The 20,350-nt window shown below is 53.1% G+C and overlaps 1 protein-coding gene across 3 annotated transcripts in view; it reads right to left on the reverse strand.

Moving 5' to 3' along the window:
* Positions 1 to 20,350, reverse strand: part of KIRREL3 (kirre like nephrin family adhesion molecule 3) — a 460,715-nt gene that overhangs the window by 67,509 nt on the left and 372,856 nt on the right. For all 3 annotated transcript variants that reach the window (XM_056107712.1, XM_056107711.1, XM_056107710.1), the window contains exon 2: positions 17,386 to 17,463. In XM_056107712.1, the coding sequence (XP_055963687.1) occupies positions 17,386 to 17,463 (78 nt within the window). The remainder of the gene's footprint in view (positions 1 to 17,385; positions 17,464 to 20,350) is intronic.

The following is a 20,350-nucleotide window of genomic DNA, read 5'->3' on the forward strand; positions in this document are numbered from 1 at the left end:
TAACTATATCTCATGGTGATTCAATAAAAAAATTGATAATAAAAAAAATAAAGGACTCTCATTTCCTTTGGGCCTCATGCAATTAAAAGGCAGAAGGAGAAACTGGGAGATGCAAGCAGAGAACTTCCTGGAGCAATCTTGGTGGAAGCTTTTGTAGCAATGGGAAAACCTGCCACCACGTAATTGAGAGCTGTCTCCATGGGTGTTCTCATTAATAAAGCCTTTCTTCTCACTGCCCTGGGAATGAGGGTCCTGTCTTCTGGGGGGCATGGGAGCTGTTGCCCACAAGTAACTCATGCATATGCTTTAGGCTACTCAGACCACCCCCAGATGTTTCCTTACTTAATCCACCCTCAAGACCTGCAGATGAGTTCATCAGCTCCCACAGAGAATCCTGAAAGCCAAGGTTCAGAGCAATGCATGGCTCACTGCTAAAGTCCCACTGTCAGAGGGACATTCTATGTCCTTCTGCCTTCTTTGGGATTCTCCACTGAGGTCCAGCAAGGGCTGGGAAGACTGCTGGCTAATCTGGAAGCAGCAAAAGAACCCCAACCCAAAGGAATTTGCCATCCTTGCCTCCATCTTGCTTCTTTTTTGTTGCTGTCTGTTTTGGGGCCACACCTGGCAGTGCTCAGAGCTTAACTCCTGGCTCTGTGCTCAAGGATCACCTCTGGTGGTGCTCCAGGGACTGTATGCAGAGTCTGGGATAGAACTGTAGTTGACTAATTGTGAGACAAATGCCTTAATTCCTGTCTTTTTTTTCATCTAAATATGTTTTGGCTTTTTGGGGTCACACCCAGCAATGCTCAGGGGTTACTTCTGGCTCTGTACTCAGAAATCACTCCTAACGGTGCTCCGGGGACCAGATGGGATAGGAAGGATTGAACCTGGGTTGGCTGCATGCAAGGCAACTACCCATTGTGCTACGATTCCAGCCCCTTAATGACTGTCCTATCTCTCCTTCGAGGCCCTGCGGTTTTGACTGAAGTGGAAACACTGGTGAAGCAGACATGGTGTTGGAAGGAACATCTCAAGAGGAAGGAAGTGGGGCGGTGTGTGTCTCTGTATGCCTGGGGTGGGAGATACATCAGGAATAAATTGTCAGCTCTTCCTGCTTTCTGGGGAGCTGAGGCAGGCTCTGAGAGACCAGGAATCTCAAAAGGGGAATTGGGGCTGGATATGATGGGACTGAAGGTACGGCCATCCCGGAAAGTAGCACTGCCCCCACGGCAGGCTAGTCTGTTGACATCCACCATCCTGAAGGCTAGAGCGCATCTCTGCCATCTCCCGGACCAGCGCAACAGCCAACGCAACAGACTCCAACTTGAGGTCTCCGCATCTTCCAAACGGAGGGAAGGACGTTTACTCATCTGAAAGCAGAGCCTCAGCCTTCCTCAGTGAAGCGCCCACACAAGGGGGCCCAGGGTCAGGCCTTCCCACCTGTATGTAGACCACAGTCAGGCTGAGAAGACTGATTCTCCGGGAAAGCCCTGGGGCTGAGGTCAGCCCCGGAAGCAGCCACTGAGAGCCAAGCCTCCCTTCCCTGGCAGAGGCCAGCCCATTCACAGCCCCTCTCCTCCCCTCTGCAACGCTGCTCAGGCATCGTGTGCTGGGAAGATCCGGGGGAATGGGCTCCATCATCTTGGCTCAGGCCTGGGTGATCACGGCTTCCATTCATGCTCAGTTGGAACCTCAGGCCTTTACAACCTCCTCCATCAGGGGACCACCCCAAGGAATCCCAACTGAGGTCCTCTGGGTCCTTCTGCTTGGGCCCGGGCTCAGGGGTACCCTCCTGTGAGAGGAGGTCTCGGGTCTGCCCTATCTCCCCCCAAGAACCCCCCAGGTCATCCCTGGGCTGCAGGGATGTGCCGCCGGCTCCCTTAATCAGAGGCTTCCTCCCCGCCTCACTGGAGAGAACAGAGCGCTCCAGCCACCCTCCCTACAGGCCGTGGTATTTGGTACCACTTGGCGTCTCAGGGAGAGAATTCATGCCCGTAATTAGTTACTGTATATCACCGTTAGTACTCTGCTCGGGATTTACTGGGCAAATAGCATTTAACTGCACAATAACTACAGGTCCTTGCTGCTTATTGGGTAATTTACTAAGGCTGGGAGAATGGGGCAGGAGGGACTTTGAAGAGGAGGCATTGTAACCCCTTGAATCAAACTTTATGAGTTCTGGTTTGGCAGGGAGGTGGCTGTTGGTAGCCAGCTCTCATTCTTTGCCTGGCAGGGCTGCCAGGCACCCCGCTTCCTTCCATTTATTTATTATGGCAGGGACCTGGGATGGGGGTTTGGGGCTGCCCGGAGCTATCAGGGCCCACGGTGGGTCTCTAGGGAGTGGGAACTGGCAGTGGGAAGTCAGGCTCGGCGGCCGCGTGGCCTGGGGCTCCTCCAACCTTTCCTGTTTCTCATTCCGTGGGGGGCATCTCTGAATCTGGGAAGCAGGTGAGGAGGACAGGGGAAGAGAACTGTCCTTGGCTGGTGACCTCTGAATTGCCCCAAGCCCTCTCTCAGTTCTTAAGGGTCCTGGAGAGCCATGTCCTTCTGGACAGGTGGCCGACCCTGACCATACGCGGGGACCAAGTCTGTCTTTGTTTGGCCGTGCCCGATCTCAACTCTCTTAACCTATTTAGACCCGGGAGAGGGGGGCTGAGCACAGTGATGAAAAACCCAACGTGCAACATCGCCTTACGCAATCTAATAAATTACTCGGGACCCGGCTGGCAGCTCAGACGAAGCCCAATATTGCCTGCAGTAATTATTTGGATCAAATGCAGTTTATCTGCCTCATATTTGTGCTTCTGTGCTCAGTGGTAACTTATAAATGTCATTGTGGTGTTTATTTGTTATAATGAAACTTAATGGCATTGGAAGCCAGGAGCAGAGCCGGTGGGGCAGTGGGTTTAAAACAATCTCTTCATCTCTGGAGGAGGCACGAGGCCAGATAGCACGAAAGTGCCCAGAGCAACGGGATCCACAGAAGCGGCCAGAGTGGCCTCTGGAGACGGGCAGTCTTGGGGGTTCGCCCTGCCTGTCTCTGTTGCTCAGTCTTTGAGAGGCATTTTAGAAGTGGGGGCTTTTCAGTCTTCACCCCACCCCATGGCTGGCACCCGGGGTCTTAGGACGCTGGGTGGGGATGGAAATGAGAACCCCAGAGGACCACGCGATGGAGGACAAAGACTCACTGGGAAGCCAAGAGGATGAGCAAAGGCAGGCAGTGTGGAAGGCATCTCTGCAGGTGAGGAAGGACAAGAAACAGCAGACGTGGATGGGTCAGGGGAGAGCTGGCAGGTGTGGGAGACAGGGCACTCCCACTCCCCTGGGACCCAGGATGGGTCATGCAGCGCAGGAGGTAGGGTCTGGGCTTCAGACGCCCCCCGATGCTGCCATTTACACCGTCATGCTCTGAAACAGGTCTTTCTCCTTCCTGAGACCCACGTCCTCGTGTGTAAAATGGGGGGCATGACGGCTTTCCTCGGGGCTGAGGGAAAGAGACCAAGAGCTTGAGGGATTATAGGGCCTGGCACTCAGAGAGGAACAGCCAATATCTGGGGCCCGGAGAAGTGACGATCAGCCCTTCCCACCTGTGTGGCTCGTAAGCTCCTCTTCCAAACAGCTGAGCCCAGATGAAGCCCTCCCTCCAGCCAGGCAGACCGCTGGGCCCGGATGGAACGCTTCCGGCTGGCCAGGCTGATCACTGCCTCTCCCCACAGTGCACGAAGGGGGCCGGGGTGGGGGCTGTGGGAACTTGCCCACGGCTGTCGGACAGGATGTGTGCTGCGGCCTGGCTCTCCCTCGACCACCAGTCCCCGCTGGACAGCTCAGCTCCCCTCCTGCTCCCTGAGGCTGACCCACACCCCACATCCCGCCCCCCCCCCACCCCCAGCTGAAACTCCAGGCGCAGGCCAGCTGGGGTCTTTCTGTCCATTTCATCTTAATTCTACATTTAGCGCTCACGCATGAAATATTCATTTTCTCCCCTCCGCGACATGCTCACACAAGGCTCAGAGCATCATAAATATGGATGCAAATTATTAGTCATTGTTGGTTCTCCCGCGAGCCGGCCGCCTCTCCCCAGCACACCGCCTGTTTTGATCTCAGCACAAGCGGGGATGGAGCTGAGGGCACCAGCCTGGGGCACTCACAATCCCACCTCGCTTCTGTGTTCTCGAAGCACCTGTCCAGCTAAGTGGTTTGCTAGCACAGGCATGGAGGAGAGGGGGCTTTGTGGTCCCAACACACACCCCTTTGGCAGGGGAGAAAACGTAGGTCAAGAGAGATGAAGGGCAAGATAGTACACGTAGGACTAGAATTTGCTCTTAAGAACCCTGATTTTGGGTTTGTTTTGAATCCTAGTGAGGGACTCTCTGGGAAGTTCCCAGTCTTTGTTTCCCACAAATGTGTAGAAGCATCAGCTCTGGGAGTATTTTCCTTGTAGAGGGAAGCTACTGCCCTGGCCTGGACATGTAGGCTGCCTGCATTTTTACTGTGATGGAGCCCATATGATGAGAAGACAGCAGAGCGGGGCCTGACACCACTGTTTCCCAAAGTGGACTCTGCGGAACTGGCCCTAACCCGTGCTCTAGGAGATGTTCAGTGGCCATGTAAGTTTGAGAAACTCTATGTGCCACCTGTCCCCTCTCCTGACTTTTGTTCCCCTTCCCATGCCCTTTTGCCTACTCAAGTGCAAGAATTTCTGCAGGAGACACTTGTTTAATTAGGGCTAACCCAGCTTCTCCCCTCGCGTAACGTGGTGCCTTTAATTCACAGAAAAACCTATTAACACGTTAGTTCCAGAAATGCTGCTTCGGGAAAATGCATGAGTGCAGGGGCTCCTTCCCGGTTCTGAGGCTGTGGGTTTGGAGGGGTTGGGGGAGATGGTGGAGGGTGGGCACAGGGTGGAAAATGGTGACCTCTGCAGAGCAGGTATGTGTGTGGGCACTGGCGCTGGGGTATGCCAGCCCCCATTCCCAGGGCCCCAGAAACACAGGTGGTCTCCCAGCCAGGAAGGGTGATCCTGGCTAGCGCTGGTGCCTACATGGCAGAAGTCCCCTCCCCCAGAGAACCCCAGCTGGTGAGAGCACTGGGGCCCTGTGTGAACCCCACAATCTGATCTGCCATGTTCTCAGCAGGTGCCCAGTCAGCTCTTCCTGCATCCCGCCCTGTGGCCAGCTCCCCACACCAGCCTTACCGGACTTCCCCTGAGACCTTTCTTGTCAGGGGCACCTGGGAAGCCCCCTCCAGCCCTAGCAGCTGCCCCCTCCAGACAGCTAGATTTCCCCACTCTCGGGGGCTCTGAAACTGAGGTGGGGCGCACAGCACTTCGGATGTCCCCTTGGCTGTGGGTGCCCGCTGTTTCCGGAGCAGGAGGCTGGACAATGGCCACATCTCTGCTGTCCCGCCTCGACCCTCTGCCCGGTCCTTCCCACCTCCCTGTGACCCATCACACTCAAGATGCCACTGAGGGCCTGCGTCTGGGGACCCGGAGTCAAGCTGGGGAGGAGGGCATCGGCCAGGTGTCACTCACCAGGCACACAGCACAGGTTCCTGGTGAGTCAAAGAGGGCACAGGCATGCACGAGCATCCCTGCGCAGGGCAGTGCCAGGCTGATGAAGGGGCTGGCTGCTAGGGGCGGGGCCGGAACGTGAGGGGGCGTGGTCACCACGGGAAGGGGTGGGGCCAGGAGGGCAGGGGCGGGCCTCAATGGGCTCCCTTCTCTTGTACTTGCCTGGTCGAACCCTGGCCAGTGTAAAGGAGCTGTGGGCCAGCCGATGGCCTTTCTCAGTGGGAGGAGGGCGGTCTGGCACGGTGTTTTGCGGTTCCTTCGTGAATAACGATCGAGAATTGTTGCTTTTTTAGTACCAAGAACAGTGGTTATTCCTGGTACATTTGACTCGGAGGTGGGGAGTATTACATTGCTCTATTTATCCCACACTCTGTATGCAGTTACTGAAACTGTCACCGTGTCCTATATTCCGCCGGCCATTATGTGTATTTCAAACCATTATATAAATGGACATGATTTGGTACTTCTGAATGTCATTAAACTCCTCCCCTATCAGTAACAACACAGTTTCCATGGAAACAAATGCATCTGAGAAGAGCAGATGGAGCAGGGGGACCATGTCTGCTGGCGGCCGCTTGCAGAGGGTAGGGCCCTACCACCGCCCGGCCACCGCGGAGAAGCGGCGAGTACCTTCGGGTTTTATAGACTCTCCTCAGATAAAGGTTCAGGGCCAGAGCCTGCTCATTCCAACACATGGCTCTGAAAACTGTTTGACACCGCAGGCCATTAAGCCCCTCATTTATTCAGATGCCTTTACCCATGGAGAGGGCTGGCGGGAGGCCTCTGCACTGGGTTGCAGACTTTGAGACTAGTCGGAGAAGGAGGAAGCAGGGCAGAGAGAAGAAAGGCCTCCTTAAGACTCAGCTGGGGTAGCCTGAGACGCCTGGATTTTACCAATCATGGGAACCAAAGCCACTCAGTGGCCCTATGATCAGGGTAGAGAGAAGGATCAAACAGACTCTTGGGAACCAAGGGACACTGTGTTTGATACCTCCCTGCCTGGCTGAGAAGCTGTCGGACAGAGGAAGGACCAAGCACAGGTGCCAGTGGCCTCGGCAGAACCTTGCTTCCAGGGTTCAGCTCAGACATCAGCTGCTCCTGGACGATGCTTCATAGGCCACAACCTGAGGGCTCCCCTTCCCGTGGCCCTAGCTCCCGGCCTAAGGTCTGAGGGGCCCCTGTCTGTATAGGCAAGGATCTGAATTCAACCTCTGCAACTGCAGGACACCAACCCCCCAGCACTGCTGGGTGTAGCCCTGGTGGCCCTTGGGTACTGTCAGGGCAGCCCTGGTGGCTGTGGGCCCTGCTGGGTACCAGCAATGTTATACTATCTGACCTGAGCATCGGCCCATAGCCTGCTCGATCAATTATCATGGCGGATGGTCCCCCGATCTTCTAGCATTTCTGGGAGCAAAAACAGACAAAAACAAGCAAGAAAAAAACCCCACACCAATCCCATAAAATCATTGTGGTGTGACACAGTGCCAGTATCCCCAAGGGAAGGGCAGGGTCTGAGCACAGAGGCCTGTCCAGCATCTCTGAGGGACTTGCGGACTTGTGCCCAGCATGAGGGGTCTACTGGCTTCCACAGCACCTTCTGCGTCTACACTAAAGAACCTCGATCCCTTTTTCTTTCCAAACATTGCCCCCAGGGGCCAGAGAGGTAATACAGTGGGCAGGGCATTTGCCTTGCATGAAGCTGACCTGCCAGCTCATTGCAGCCACCAGGAAGGAACTTCTGTCACCTTTCAAGGGAGGGAGGGAACCACCATGGGGGAAGGGACAAAGAGGTGGACAGAGGTAGAAGGATGGAAAACCCAGCATCCCATATGGTCCCCTGAGCCCAGCAGGAGTAACTCTGAGCATCACCTGGTGTGGTCCCCAAACCAAATAAATAACCATGGCCCTAATCTACGTCCACATCTCAAAACCTGTCACCTTGATTGATGCTCACAGTCCTGTCTCCTCCCTCCCCCAGGGCTCAGTGTGGTGAAGGGGACGATAGAGCCTGGTGCTCAGAAACTCGTGTTCAAGGGGCTGGAGCGACAGCACAGTGGGTAGGGCATTTGCCTTGCAAGCGGTCAACATGGGTTCGATTCCCAGCATCCCATATGGTGCCCTGAGCACCGCCAGGAGTAATTCCTGAGTGAAGAGCCAGGAGTAGCCCCTGTGCATTGCCAGGTGTGACCCAAAAAGAAAAAAAAAAGAAACTTGTGTTCAAGTCTCTACTCTTGTCTTCTGGCCTGTGATGCTCCTCTTCTGCCCCACTGATTGCTCTCATGCTGTCTAAGAGCCCAGGAATCTAGAATCACTCAGGGCCAGCTTTCTGGGACCTACTGCCCAGAGCACAGACGATCGCTGCCACTGTTCCTTCAATGTCCATTTAGTGGAGCCTCTCCAGTAGTCTCCTGGGGCCTCACAGATGAAGTTATGCCCTGGGAGCTCACAGGGCTGGACAGGCAGACTGGGTGGGGTCCTGGAAGAAGAGTTAGTGACCTGTGAGCCAAAGGAGGAGCAGGTGTTGTGCAGGGCTGGAAGAAGGCGGTGGTGGTGGCGGCGGGATGGTGGCCATGGAGTATGAGTGACCAGTAGAGACAAATGGTATAGAGCCTGCCTGGGCTTTGGAAGGGGCCTTGACTGGGGTGCAGACTTCAAAGGAAGCAAGATGAGGCCAAAGGGACAAGGAGGTGCCCGGCTATGCAGAGCCTTGGAAAACATGCCGAGGACATTGAAATTTCCCCTGAAATTTCAAAATCTCACTTTTCAAGGTTTGTGGCGATGTCTGGCTTGTGATATCACTCAGGATAGCAGTGGGGACAAAGAGGTGAGTGGGAGGGAGGGAGATGGTGAGGTCCACATGGTGTCATTGCAGCCATCAGGAGGGCACTGCTGTCACCCTTCAAGGGAGGGAGGGGACCACCCTGGGGGCAGGGACGGAGAGGTAGACAGAGGTGGAAGGAAAAACTGTTCGGGCGTTGATTCTAGAACTAGGTAAGGAATAAATATGGGGGCCGGAGGAGGAAAGAAAGTTCCCAAAGGAGCCCGGCAGGGGGTTTCTAGCTCATCTTCCAGACCTCTCAGGGGGAATGGACCTGGGCATGAGTTCTGGAACCTTCCATCTGACTTCAACAGGAGAACAAGGGAGCTGGTAGATGCGGATCCCCTGCTTCGAGATGCCGAGTGAATTAAATACCGAGCATAAAGTGCTTGGAAAGTGGAGTCTGCCATAAATAATAAACCGGGCTGTTATACAAAGAACCAGATTTGCGGCCCCAGCGGAAGGAAAACACATCAGCAAGAAAAATGAAACTGGGAAAAAAAAATGTACCCTAAAGCCTCGAAAAACAAAATGACAGGATCCACCAACACCCTGGGGGGTTGCGGGTGGGCACGGTAGAAGAGAGAAATGGGAAAACAAGCATGAGCCCTTGGCGGGCACGGTGGCAGGGAGATACAACTATACCTCTTCTCCCTGGATCTGTTCCCGGCATCAAGATCGGGCCACACCACGCAGGCTTCTCCTCAGCTCTGCAGGAAGTGCTGCTCAATGTCCGTGCTCACTCACTGCTCCCAGGGGCCCACGCACAGCCAGCGGGGGTTCACCCGCACGGGACAGGCAGGAGCGAGACACCCGGATCTGCCATCTCGGGGTGCTGAGCAGGGCACGTCCACCTCCCAGCCCCAGACCCTTCCGTGAGCAGAGCCTCCACAGTGATGCTGGCTGGCAGGCTCAGGGCTGGCAGTGCTGAGCCCAGATTACTACCATTTGTGTGTTTATTTTACTGGGGGTGAGTAGGGTATTGGGCCACACCTGACAGTCTTCAGGGTTTGTTACTCCTGGTCCAGTGCTTGGGGCTTGCTCCTCATGTCAACTGGCTGGGACATGTGTAGTGTCAGGATTGGATCATGCGCCTCTTGCATGCACAGCCTTTGGATCAACACATGTGAAAGCCTTGCAGAAGACAGATCTACTTGTATGGGGACGTGTCCAAGCTCACCCTACTAGCTCCTTTTTTTTTTCTTTGCCTGCTTTATTTAAACTCCGTGGTTTTCAAAGTTGTTCATGACGATTTGTTACAGGCACTCAATATTCCAACCCCAATCCCACCACCACTGTCACCTTCCCTCCACAATTGTCTCCATTCTCCATTACGCCATCCACCCCTCAACCCTGCTCCCATCACAGACCCACAGTAGTTTATGTTACCTTGCTTGTTGCCACGAAATGGCTAATGGAATGATCTAACAATATCATCGGAGAAGAAAATTTGTGAAAATTGTTGCATCTCACCATGCGGACATTAAGTCCTTGTTGTGAGGGTTTCCGAAGCTGTGGTTGCAAGTTAAGCCTTCTGTGTTGCTGTTTTTGCTAGTTGAGATTGGTTGGCCTTTTCATTACATTCCCATCCAATCTGGTATGCTCCTGCTGGGATGTCAATACTGCAAAGGCTGGAGATGTCGTGTGGCTCCAGAAAAATCCAGAATATTTAACTGGGCAGAGGCACGGCAGTGGCAGCTTTGGGGCATGAGTGTGGCTGCCAGGGCTTTGGTGGGGCGGGAGCTGGTGACTCCTTGCTCTTAGGAGATCTTTCCAGTAGGCAGGCTGAAGGGGGGCAGGGCACCCTCAGAGCCTGCCCTTCCTTAACTCCTCTGTTAGGGGTCCGGTGGGGACCAGTGATGATGTGTCAGACCATTTCCCCCCTCAGTTTTTGCTCAGGCGCTACTCCTGGCTCTGTGCTTGGTGTGGGGAGGGCCAGTGCTGGTGGGACCTGGGGCGGGGGGCGCCTGGCATTGCACCTGGGGTGTCTGCATGCGATGCGATGCTCAGAATCTTGCTTTATCTGTTGCCTCCCGGGCACTCACACTCTTGTTTACCACGTAGGGAGCCGGGAATGGAATACATCAGCTCAGCCACCATAAAGCCAGAGCTGCTCCCCAGACCCAGATCTCTGCTCCTGGGAACCCTGGCTCCTAGCCTGACCTGGCAGGTTGGAGGTTCCATGGGTCCTCAGAGGTGACTAGGAAGAGGTACGGTTGTGGGGCCAGCCAGCTGTGCAGGCGGCTTTCTTCAGCCTGGCCTGCATTTATTTCCCGCTGGGAAGATAAAAGCAATGGTATCAGAGGCTTGTCTGCAGTCCTTTGCTTGGGCTGGGAGAAGCAGCTGGTCACTGATTCAATTCTGAAGGTCAGGAAAACTGTCACATATGTGGCCCCTTGGCGCTGGGAAGAGAGCCCAGACAGGTCCGACCTGGTTTCCCAAGGCTGCCTGGAAGGGGTGGGAGCCCCTCCTTTAAACCTTCCTGCCTTCACCTCCCTTCCTAGGTCCCAGGTCTGATGGGAATTTGGCTTCTTGGAAAGATTCTGCCCCTACTACATCCTGGCTCCAGGTCTCGGCTGACTTAGCCCCGCATCTACTGCAATTCCTCCTGCATGCTGCTCTGGGCTCCCCCTGCCCTTCCCACTTGGATGGTCAGTGACCCTGAAAAACCAAACCGCTGTAGGACCAGAGAGATGGTGCAGTGCTTAAGACACTTACCTTGCACACAGCTGACCCTGTTACACCCCCCACAGTAAATATGGTCCCTCATACTAAATAGTGACCTCTGAACACTGCCGGGGGTTACTTATGAGCAAAACCAGGACTAGCGCCTGAGCACCACTGGGTGTTCCTCCCCCCAGTTCTAACAGAATGAAACACAATATAACCCAAACTGCTAGAGTGAGGGGCGTCCCTCTGCTCTGTTCCCTGCTTTTTCTGCCACCTCCCATGGACCCCAGGAGAGACCCACACAACCCGTGGTGGTCACACAGCCATTGTCAGGGTTGACCACCAAGAGTTTTGGGGGAGGCCAGCAGAGCCCTGCTCGGGGTCAGGTTTTGGGAGAGTTGTCCACACTGCTTAGGAAGAGTTTGGGGAATGTGGGGTAATAGGGGAAGGAGTGGGGTGCGTGTGTGTGAGTGTTGTGTCTGTGAATGTGTGTGAGAGAGTGTAAGAGTGAGACTGTATGTGTGAGAGAGTGTGTGTTGGGAGTGTGTGAATATGTTAAGTGTGAGTATGAATTGTGTAAGAGTGTGTGTGTGAGTATGTGTATGTTGTGTGTTTGTATTGAGCGTGTGAATGTGTCGAGTGTATGAGTATGTGTTTGCGTATATGAGATGCAGACCAGGTGTAACTATCTTGAGAAGCCAGGAGGTGACCCAGCAGTATAAGAGCTGGACACCCACTCTGGAGGCCTCCCTCCTCCTCCTCCTCCTCCTCCTCCTCCTCCTCCTCCTCCTCCTCTTCCTCTCTCCCCTCTCTCCCTCCTGCCCCAGACCCACCTTAACCTGGGAGGTGAGGAGGAGACTGGTGCCCCATAGAGAAAGAGCCTCAACAAGTTCCTCAGCCCCTTTCACTGATTTATTTAGTATTAGAGCACTGCATTTTGTTTGATTTGATTTCCGGTGCTGGGAATAGAAACCAGGCCTCACTCACGCCCAGAGTGCACTCTCTGATGAATCTACATCTACATCCATGGCCCAGCCCTGAGGACTTTCTGAAGGGAGAGTTGGTACCTTGTGGCTTTGAAGAGAAAATGCTACTGCCCGCCGGGGAACTGGGCGCACAGCAGATGAACATGTGTACAGACGCTGGGAAGTAAATCCAAGGGGTTCACTTTAATACAGCGTTTTTATTGCTGTGGTCGGGAGGGATTTGGGCTGCACTTACCCCTGTGTTTGTTCCAAAGTACGGAGGATCAAAGGCCAGGGGCAGGCAGGGAGCGGGGTGGCAGGGTCTTCCCTAGAGAACCCTTCTCTAGGGGGGGAGTTTATCTGAGAAATCATCACCAGGGTGTTTGGGGCAATAGTACAGCAGGTAGGACCCTTGCCTTGAATGCGGCTGATCTGGGTTCAATCCTTGGCATCCCATATGACTCCGGAGCCCACCAGGAATGATCTTTGAGTATCGAGCCACCAGGAGTGATCTTTGAATGCAGAGCAGGAAGTAAGCCCCGACCATCCCCTGATGTGGCCCCAAACCAACTAAACAAGCAAACCAAAATCATAGCTAAATAGGGCATGTGCTGCAAAATAAATAGGCTTGTTGCCTTCGGGGGACACAGAAGTGGAGGATAAGGGGGATCTAGTTTAGAGGAGTGGGTCAGACAGGAGATGCAGGAACATGTCCCCTGATGTTTGTGGAGAGCCCTGCGGGTACTTTTCCGGCAGGTGCTTAGGACAATGCCGTCACTGAGGAAGGGTTGCCACCCTATATTCTAGTGCTTAGATTATAGGGAAGTATTCATGAGAGTTCGGAGAACAAATGTATGGGCTCTGGCAGCTCCTTAGGGCAGCATGATCTTTTTAAATTTAGGTTTTGGGGGCCACACCTGGCAAGTGCTCAGGCTTACTCTTGGCTCTGTGCTCACTCCTGCTCAGAGGACCATCCAGGGTGCCAAAGATGGAGCCCAGATTGGCCTCCTACACACTGTATTATCTCACCAGCCCAAAACAACATATTCCTCATTACCTGAAGACGACACTACGCAAATGAGATGAAGCTCTGCTGCCGCTGCCCACTTTCCTGCCTGCCTGTCCTGCATCTCCACTGGATGCCGCAGATGTGTGGGGTCCAAATGGGAAGAAACGCCACCCCCCACTACCGACCACCTCATTTCTGCAAATGCTGCAGATTCTCTCCAAGAAGCTATTAAGCGCTCCCAAATAGAGCAAACCTCTCAAGGACGATCACATGCCTCTTTAAACGATCTTTGAATAGTGTTTTCTTTTTTATGGCTGCGTGTAGTTTAACGGCACCAATCGCGATTACTCTAGCTTATGATGAACCCAGATCCATAAAACTCCTGTTCATTCATTATTCTTCTCTTGCTCCTTCTCAAGCTGTTATTATTATTACTATTATTTTGGCATGTAGTGAGAAAGAGGAAGTAGAGGGAGAAAGAAAATAAAAAGGTGTCACATTAACTAGGAGACAAATGAGAAGGGGAATCACTTCTTGGATGACAGCCGCCCTACTAGACACAGTTAAATAGGACAAATATGCTTTAATACAGTGCAAGTAGGTCTTTTCATATTTATTCTACTTGGAAATATAACGATAACCACCTTATGTCTAATGGAAGAAGCGGCTCATTGTTCCAATAGCTCACTAAGGCCAGCATCCGGGAGAAAAATAGTCATTATCATTATTATTATTATTATTATTATTATTTTAGTATTTTGCCAATGGTTCCATTTATACCAGAGTGTGTGAGTTCAGCATGGATAGAGATTTCTGTTCTTTGAATCTACATCATCATGGCTGCTATTCCAGTTCAATTATTAATATGTGGAAGTTATAATTATTTTGAGTATTGGTACAAGATAATTGTAAGCCATAAAACAGCTCCCCATGCCGGCTGATGCCTCTGATCTGCACATGGGTGGGAATTTGGACACCGGAGCTTTGGAAAGAGAAATCTATGGATACTACAGCACTTGGGGTTGGAGGGGGACCCAGAAAGGGTTCCCCCTCTTCTAGATCCCCTCTTCTCTTCTGTGCCTTTTCCTCCCCCTGCCATCACCCGAGTCAAAGCTGACCCAACCCAGGCTGCTCTTCCTCAGTTCCCTTATTCACTCTTTTCTTGCCCCGTCTCTTTCTCATAACCCCTTGCACAGGACAGATTAACTTGCTTTCTACCCCCTTGTCTCCTTGGCCACCCAGCAGTAGCCACTGTGTGTGTGTGTGTGTGTGTGTGTGTGTGGTTGGGGCAGTTGAGAGAAGAAGAGAGACAGGGTCAGGTAAGCTGCTCTGATAGTCTCTGTCTATTCTGGATGCCTGGGGGGGCCTCCTTCTTTCTGAATATCTTCCCAGGCTCTCAGTCCTCCTCTCAATGAGGGAGGTTTAAATGGGGACAAGAAGGGATCACTTGTCGTCGTCATCATCATCATCATCATTGGATCTTGGGCCATACCCGAAGGTGCTCAGGGCCTAATCCTGGCTCTGTGCTCAGGGCTCACTCATGATGGTGCTTGGGGATCAGATCTTAGTCACCTGGAAAGCAAGTGCCTTATCCTCTGTACTATCTCTTCCGTGCTGAGATTGCTTGTTTTTAACCAAGTTAACTGTGATCCCTTAGGAGGAAGAAGGCATGCGGAAAAGGTTCTCATGTTTGCAGAGGGGACTCAAGAGAACACGCTTTGCTTGGGCATCTTCCCATTGTTTGACAAGAAAAAGTACCTAAAATGTCCTCGCTTCGCTGTTGTGCAAACTAATGCTACGTGTCCCTAAAGGTGCTGAGGTCCTGTCTTGCTTCCTTGTCCCTTTCTAGTCCTCCCTGGCTCACTTTCTCCCTTCTTAAACAGTACATAGGAGTGGTGGTGCAGGCAACATCAATATTACTGCAGAAATAAATAAGCATACACAAGAAACACCCCATAATTTTTAAGAATGGCCTCTACTTAAGGCTCAAAATTTTCAAAGGTCACTTTTAGGTGGGGGTTTGGGTCATACTCAGAGGTGCTTAGGGCTCCCTTCTGGCTCTGTGCTCAGGGATAATTTCTGGTGGGGCTGGGGGGACCATATGCAGTTCCAGAGGTGGAGCCCAGGTTGGCTGTGTGCAAGGAAAGAGCTTTACCCCTTTGTACCATCCCTCTGATTCTTTGCTGCCTTTGATTTATTTATCTTTATTTTTAATTTAATTTAATTTTTTATAAAGTTGTTCACAATAATTTATTACATTTAGTCTTTGAACACCAATCCCACCACCATTACACCTCCACACCACCATATTCTGAATGTTTCTACCTCCGAGCCCCAAACCTTGCCCCCAAGGAATAACTGAATTAATTTATTTTGTATTATTATGAATAATCTGCTAAAATGATCAAAAAAGTTTCCTTAGAGGAAACTGTGTGAAGATTGTTGTGCTTCACCCTGGAGCCCTTGAACCTTTCTATAAGAGATTATTAACATATCGCTAAAGGTTGAGCCTTGTGTGTGCGTGCGTGCGTGTGTGTGTGTGTGTGTGTGTGTGTGTGTGTGTACATGATGACACCTCTTTGGAGACCCCAGATATACGCGAACCCCAATACTGGACTGGAACCCCAATCCTGGAATCCAGAGCTGCAAGAACACAAAACCTTTTATTTAAGCCACCTAGACTATGGCATTCTCTGGTAGCCAAGCTGACTAATAGAGCCCATGCTAAGCTACCTGTGTGCATCGGCCCGTGTTTTTCTCCCTTTTAAATTCCGGGATCCCAACTCAGTTCTCCCTCTTCTGGGGTCAGACACGAGAGGAGGAGGTTTCAACTCCAGCCAGCGCCTGACATTTTGGCGTTCCCCTTTCCTACGAACCTTGTTCCTGCCTCTCTGAGGAGCATCCCCAGCTGGCTCAGGCGCCTCTCTTCAGCACCACGGACAGAGACAGACATTTCCGAGCCACAAAGGAGAAGCCGCTGCTTAGCGCTCTCCCAAAGGCAGGTGGGCCGTGAAAGAAAGGTGAGTCAGACAAAGAAACAGTCAGGGATGGAGACTGACTGGCAGGCGGCAGAAGCTGGGGCTCCCAGCCTGGATGCGCTCAGACACAGGGCGACTGAAAACGGAAAGTCCCTTCTTAGTCTGTTGATGCTTACGGACAGGGGAGCACACTGCTTGTGCCTAAGAGTGCTAGCTTAACTCTTGTCAAACTGTCACTGTGATGGGTGCAGTGACACCCTGTAGTTGACAAAGTGCTGGGTCTAAGAGGTCAGGGTGGGCGGAGTAGGGATGGGTGCTGTCCTCTGAAGTTCTGGAGAGTAGCCAGCTGTGGGCTGGGGTCTCCTGTGTGCTTGGAGTGAGCGTGAGAGCTTCAGAGACCCTGAACGTGGGGAGCGGAGGGATGGAGCCCCGGGCTTCGTTTGTCTGCCTTCAGTGAATAAACAGCGTCCCTGGCAATTGCTGATCTCCTTTCTGCTCCTGACAAACAGGCTGTGGCATCTGATGGAGCAGGGTCCTAGCGGCACCGAGACAGATGGCTGGGGACGGAGGGATTGGCGCTTTATTATGGCAGGCCCCGAAGTGACAGCACTCTTTTCAGACGCCAGCCTCTGTGTCAAAGGCAATAGCTTCCCCAAGCCTTCTGCGACCCAGCCAAAACTCCGAGGCGAGGCACAGTACAAGAGAAAGGCAGAAAGGCCCACGAGGAAGGAAGCAGGAGATGGGGGGGGGGGGGCGGTGGGCAGGGTTTCCAGTCAAGCTCCCGGAGAATGAAAACCACCTCCTTCTATCTTTGTCACCTCCTGGCACTGTGCAACCACGGTGCTGTTGATTCAACAGGCATTCAAGAAACAGGAAGGGGGTGGGGTGGTTCTACAGTGGGGAGGATACTTACAGAGGAGAGGCATTGCATGCGGCCAACTCGTGTTTATTTCCAATCACCGACAGGGTCCCTGAGCACTGCCAGATATGACCCCTGAGCACAGACCCAAGAGTAAACCCTGAGCTCTGCTGGGTGTGGCCCCCAAACAAAAACAAAAACAAAGAAAGAAAAAAGGAAATGGGAAAGATTGAGGAAAAAGGTGAAAAAGATGACGAAAGCAGATTTCACTGCAGTGCTTGTGGGGACCTAAGTCCGGGCTGAGAGGAAGACTCAGAGGTGGGGGTTAGAGGGGAAGGGAATGTCTGGAATCCCATTTCCAACTTCCCATGCTGCCAGGTGAGCAGGTCCAGCAACTCAGCGACCTCGCCTTGCCCTTTCAGAAACACCCCACTTGTGTCCTGGCATGAGAGTGGAAGGGAAGAGCATCCCTCCTTACCCCAGACTGCCACCAGGAGTACGGGGGACTCGCACTGACCTTCATTCATCCTCCGAAACTTGTCCTTGGCCATGTAGCCGAGCACCAGGCAACGTCCTCTCCTCTGGAGGTCCAGCTCTGGAAGAAAAGCAAAGGTGGGTGAGCTGGGGAAGGGAGTGCCTGTAAAGACCCCTCTGTGGGGGGATATAGCATTCACTGTGTTTAGACGCTGGGCTGCTTCTCTATTTAACGCACACTTGTATGGAACAATGGTCTAGATATCAGCTGATGCCACATCGGATGCCCAGTCCCCTATCCCCAGGAAAGTGCAGGAAATGGCTGTCCCCTTGGTACACCAACTCTGTTTGCAGGGGTGTCCACCCAACCTGTACGGGCAGGCAGCGGCCAGAGCCAGAAGCTGGCTGCTGAGTCCACATGACCACAACCATTCCCCCAGTGAGGCCTTTCACCTTCCAGGCATGGGGACAGTGCCCAGATCACACGGGGGCCATGTTCAGGCAGAGTTCAGCCAGCTCTCCACATCCGGGAGTCACACAGGGAATCTCAGCAGGATGAAGAAGTGATTGGTGATGGGAAGGGCAAGTCATAGGTAAAGGGATAGGGTGAGAGTGAATTTTGGGGACTCAATCTACATCAGAGCCATAGACTTTGTAGAACCCAGGGGACGAGTGAGCTAGGAAACCTGAGGCACAGGATCTGCTCCCAGAAGACTGACCCAACTGGGAAAACAAGATTGGACATTCCAGGGAGTAAATGCAAGAGGCGGATGCTTGTGCTGCTCTGTGTCAGGTAAGCTGGGCCTGCCTAGCAGCTGAGCACTGGAGTCCCACGGTCTCTATGCAGGAGACAAGGTCTTCCCCGTGGGAACCCATCTTTAGATCATGACTTGTCTTAAGGGAAGTGTGGACTCAGAGGCTCCTGCACACCCACGGTCTCCTCTGACACTCTGCTCAAGCCCAAGAGCTGGCAGCTGGGTCATGGCACAGTCACATAGACAGAGGGAAAAATGGAAGTTCAAGGAAGTGAAACGATGTCCCACAATTATCCCTGGCTCTCTGGCCTGACCTCCGGCTCAGAAGCCACACAGACGTGATAAAGAGCGAAACTGGGCAAAAGGAGAAGGGATGATTTGTAATTTCTGGGGGTGGGGTCTCGGGAGAAATGGCACCTCTGCTGGGGTCTTGCTAAGTCCCCCCTCCTTGGGGGGAGAGGGCGCCTGCAAAAGGCTTATCATGGCAAAGAAAGCCGCCACTTCTGCTCACCGGGGATGCTCTGAGATCCTACCACCCCATATCCAGAAGTCAGAGTAGAGAGGGGAGTGCCCCTCATCTCCAGCTCTCCATCCATGTCCACCCCCTGTTGCCCAGGAACACCATCTGCTGGCAGCAGGGTGACAGGGCCCCTGTGACCCAGAGCTAGACAAAAACAAAGTGGGGTGGGTGGTGGCAGAGTGCCAGGGCCCGGGAGGTCGCTGGCTTTGATCTCCTGATGCTTTAAAGGGGTGTATTGACTAAAGCGAGGGGCAGGTGATCCCAGCATCGCCTCTCCAAAGGCGCTCACAGCCCATCCTTCCCCCGCGCGTGCTTGTCAGGCACGGCCAGCCCGCCCGCCCTCACTTCAAACAGCCTTTACATCTCAAGCGCCCAAATTGATGATGTTAAGTTCCCCTATCCAAGGCCGTGGCCCTTTCTTCAGGGGCTCCTGCTCTGTCGAGGGCCGGGATGGATCAAAGCTCCTTTGATGTTTACTCACTCTATTTGTAGATGCCTCCCAACAACCCCCTTGGAGAGGCAGCCATGCAGCGGGCCAGGCAGGGGCCGGCAGAAGTAGCCAGGCATGGGGCACTGATTTCAGTAGACAATAGCCTCGTGCCTGCGATGCTATTGAAGCTCTGATGTGCTGATGGCAGGCAGTTAACCAGCCCATTCTAATTGCAAAGCCGATTGTTCATCACCAGAACGATACGGCTGCAGACGGCTGCTATTATATTTTCCATTGACTTTTTATCCTGTCTAAGCACATCCGCTGTGGTCCCTATGGAGAGAGCGCGTTTGGGTTCCTGGATGGGGCCCAGAAGCCAGCTCAGCGGGAGCATCGGAGGAGGGAGGCAAAGCAGGATGGATTTAGAACAGTGAGGCGGTGAGTCTCCCTAGTCAGCCCCCTACACTCTCCGGGCCTGGCGCTGGAGAGGCAGAGCGGATGGACAACCTGTTGAAACCAGATAATCTACGCTGGCGCTTTCTGCCATCCCTCTCCAACCTGCTCGACATCAGAGGAAAAAAAGGTGTCCCGCATCCCCCGCCGGGGAGATCGCCCAGGAAGGAAGCCACGTATTTCCAAGCGTTCTCAGAACTTCACTGACCACGATTGAGGTTTGCAAATGAGCAGGAAGAGTCGTTTCAAAAAAAAAAACCTGATTAATAAAAGGAACGGAGGACGAGGCAATTTCTCAATGTATTTGGCTCATTTAATTTGACACGTGTGGGTTAGTCTTAATTATTTAGGTGGCTACATTACAAGGTGCTAATAAGCACGCGCCAGAAATTTATTAAGCGAGAGGACTCTATCGGCGTCCTTGCTGAGGGGTGGAGAGAAGCCTTTGGGATCTTTGCAAGGAGCAGGCTGTGGGAAGGGGGGACTCGCTGGCCGGCCATGAGACAATGCGGGTGTTGTTGCCGGAGAAACACGCGGGGCTGAACTCCAGGTCCTGTGACCTGCTGGGCAGAGTGTACCCGTGAGGGCCCGGAGTGGAGCAAGGATGAGGAGCACGGTGTTTGGAGTGCAGTCAAACAGAGAGAAACAAGGGGAGGCAAGACTCAGCCTGGGGGAACACGGCCAAGCCACACTCCATGCAGAAGAGATGGCAGAGAACAGGGACCTGTCACCTGTGGCTCCCCAGGCTTGTCACACGACATGGGGCAGAGGACAGGCATCCACTGCAGAGAGGGAAGAAGAGAGGTTTTTTTTGTTTGTTTGTTTGTTTGTTTGTTTTTGCCAGGCAGAC

The sequence above is a fragment of the Sorex fumeus genome, unplaced genomic scaffold (genome assembly GCF_029834395.1).
Source record: "Sorex fumeus unplaced genomic scaffold, SorFum_2.1 ptg000169l, whole genome shotgun sequence".
Classification (NCBI taxonomy): Eukaryota; Metazoa; Chordata; class Mammalia; order Eulipotyphla; family Soricidae; genus Sorex; species Sorex fumeus.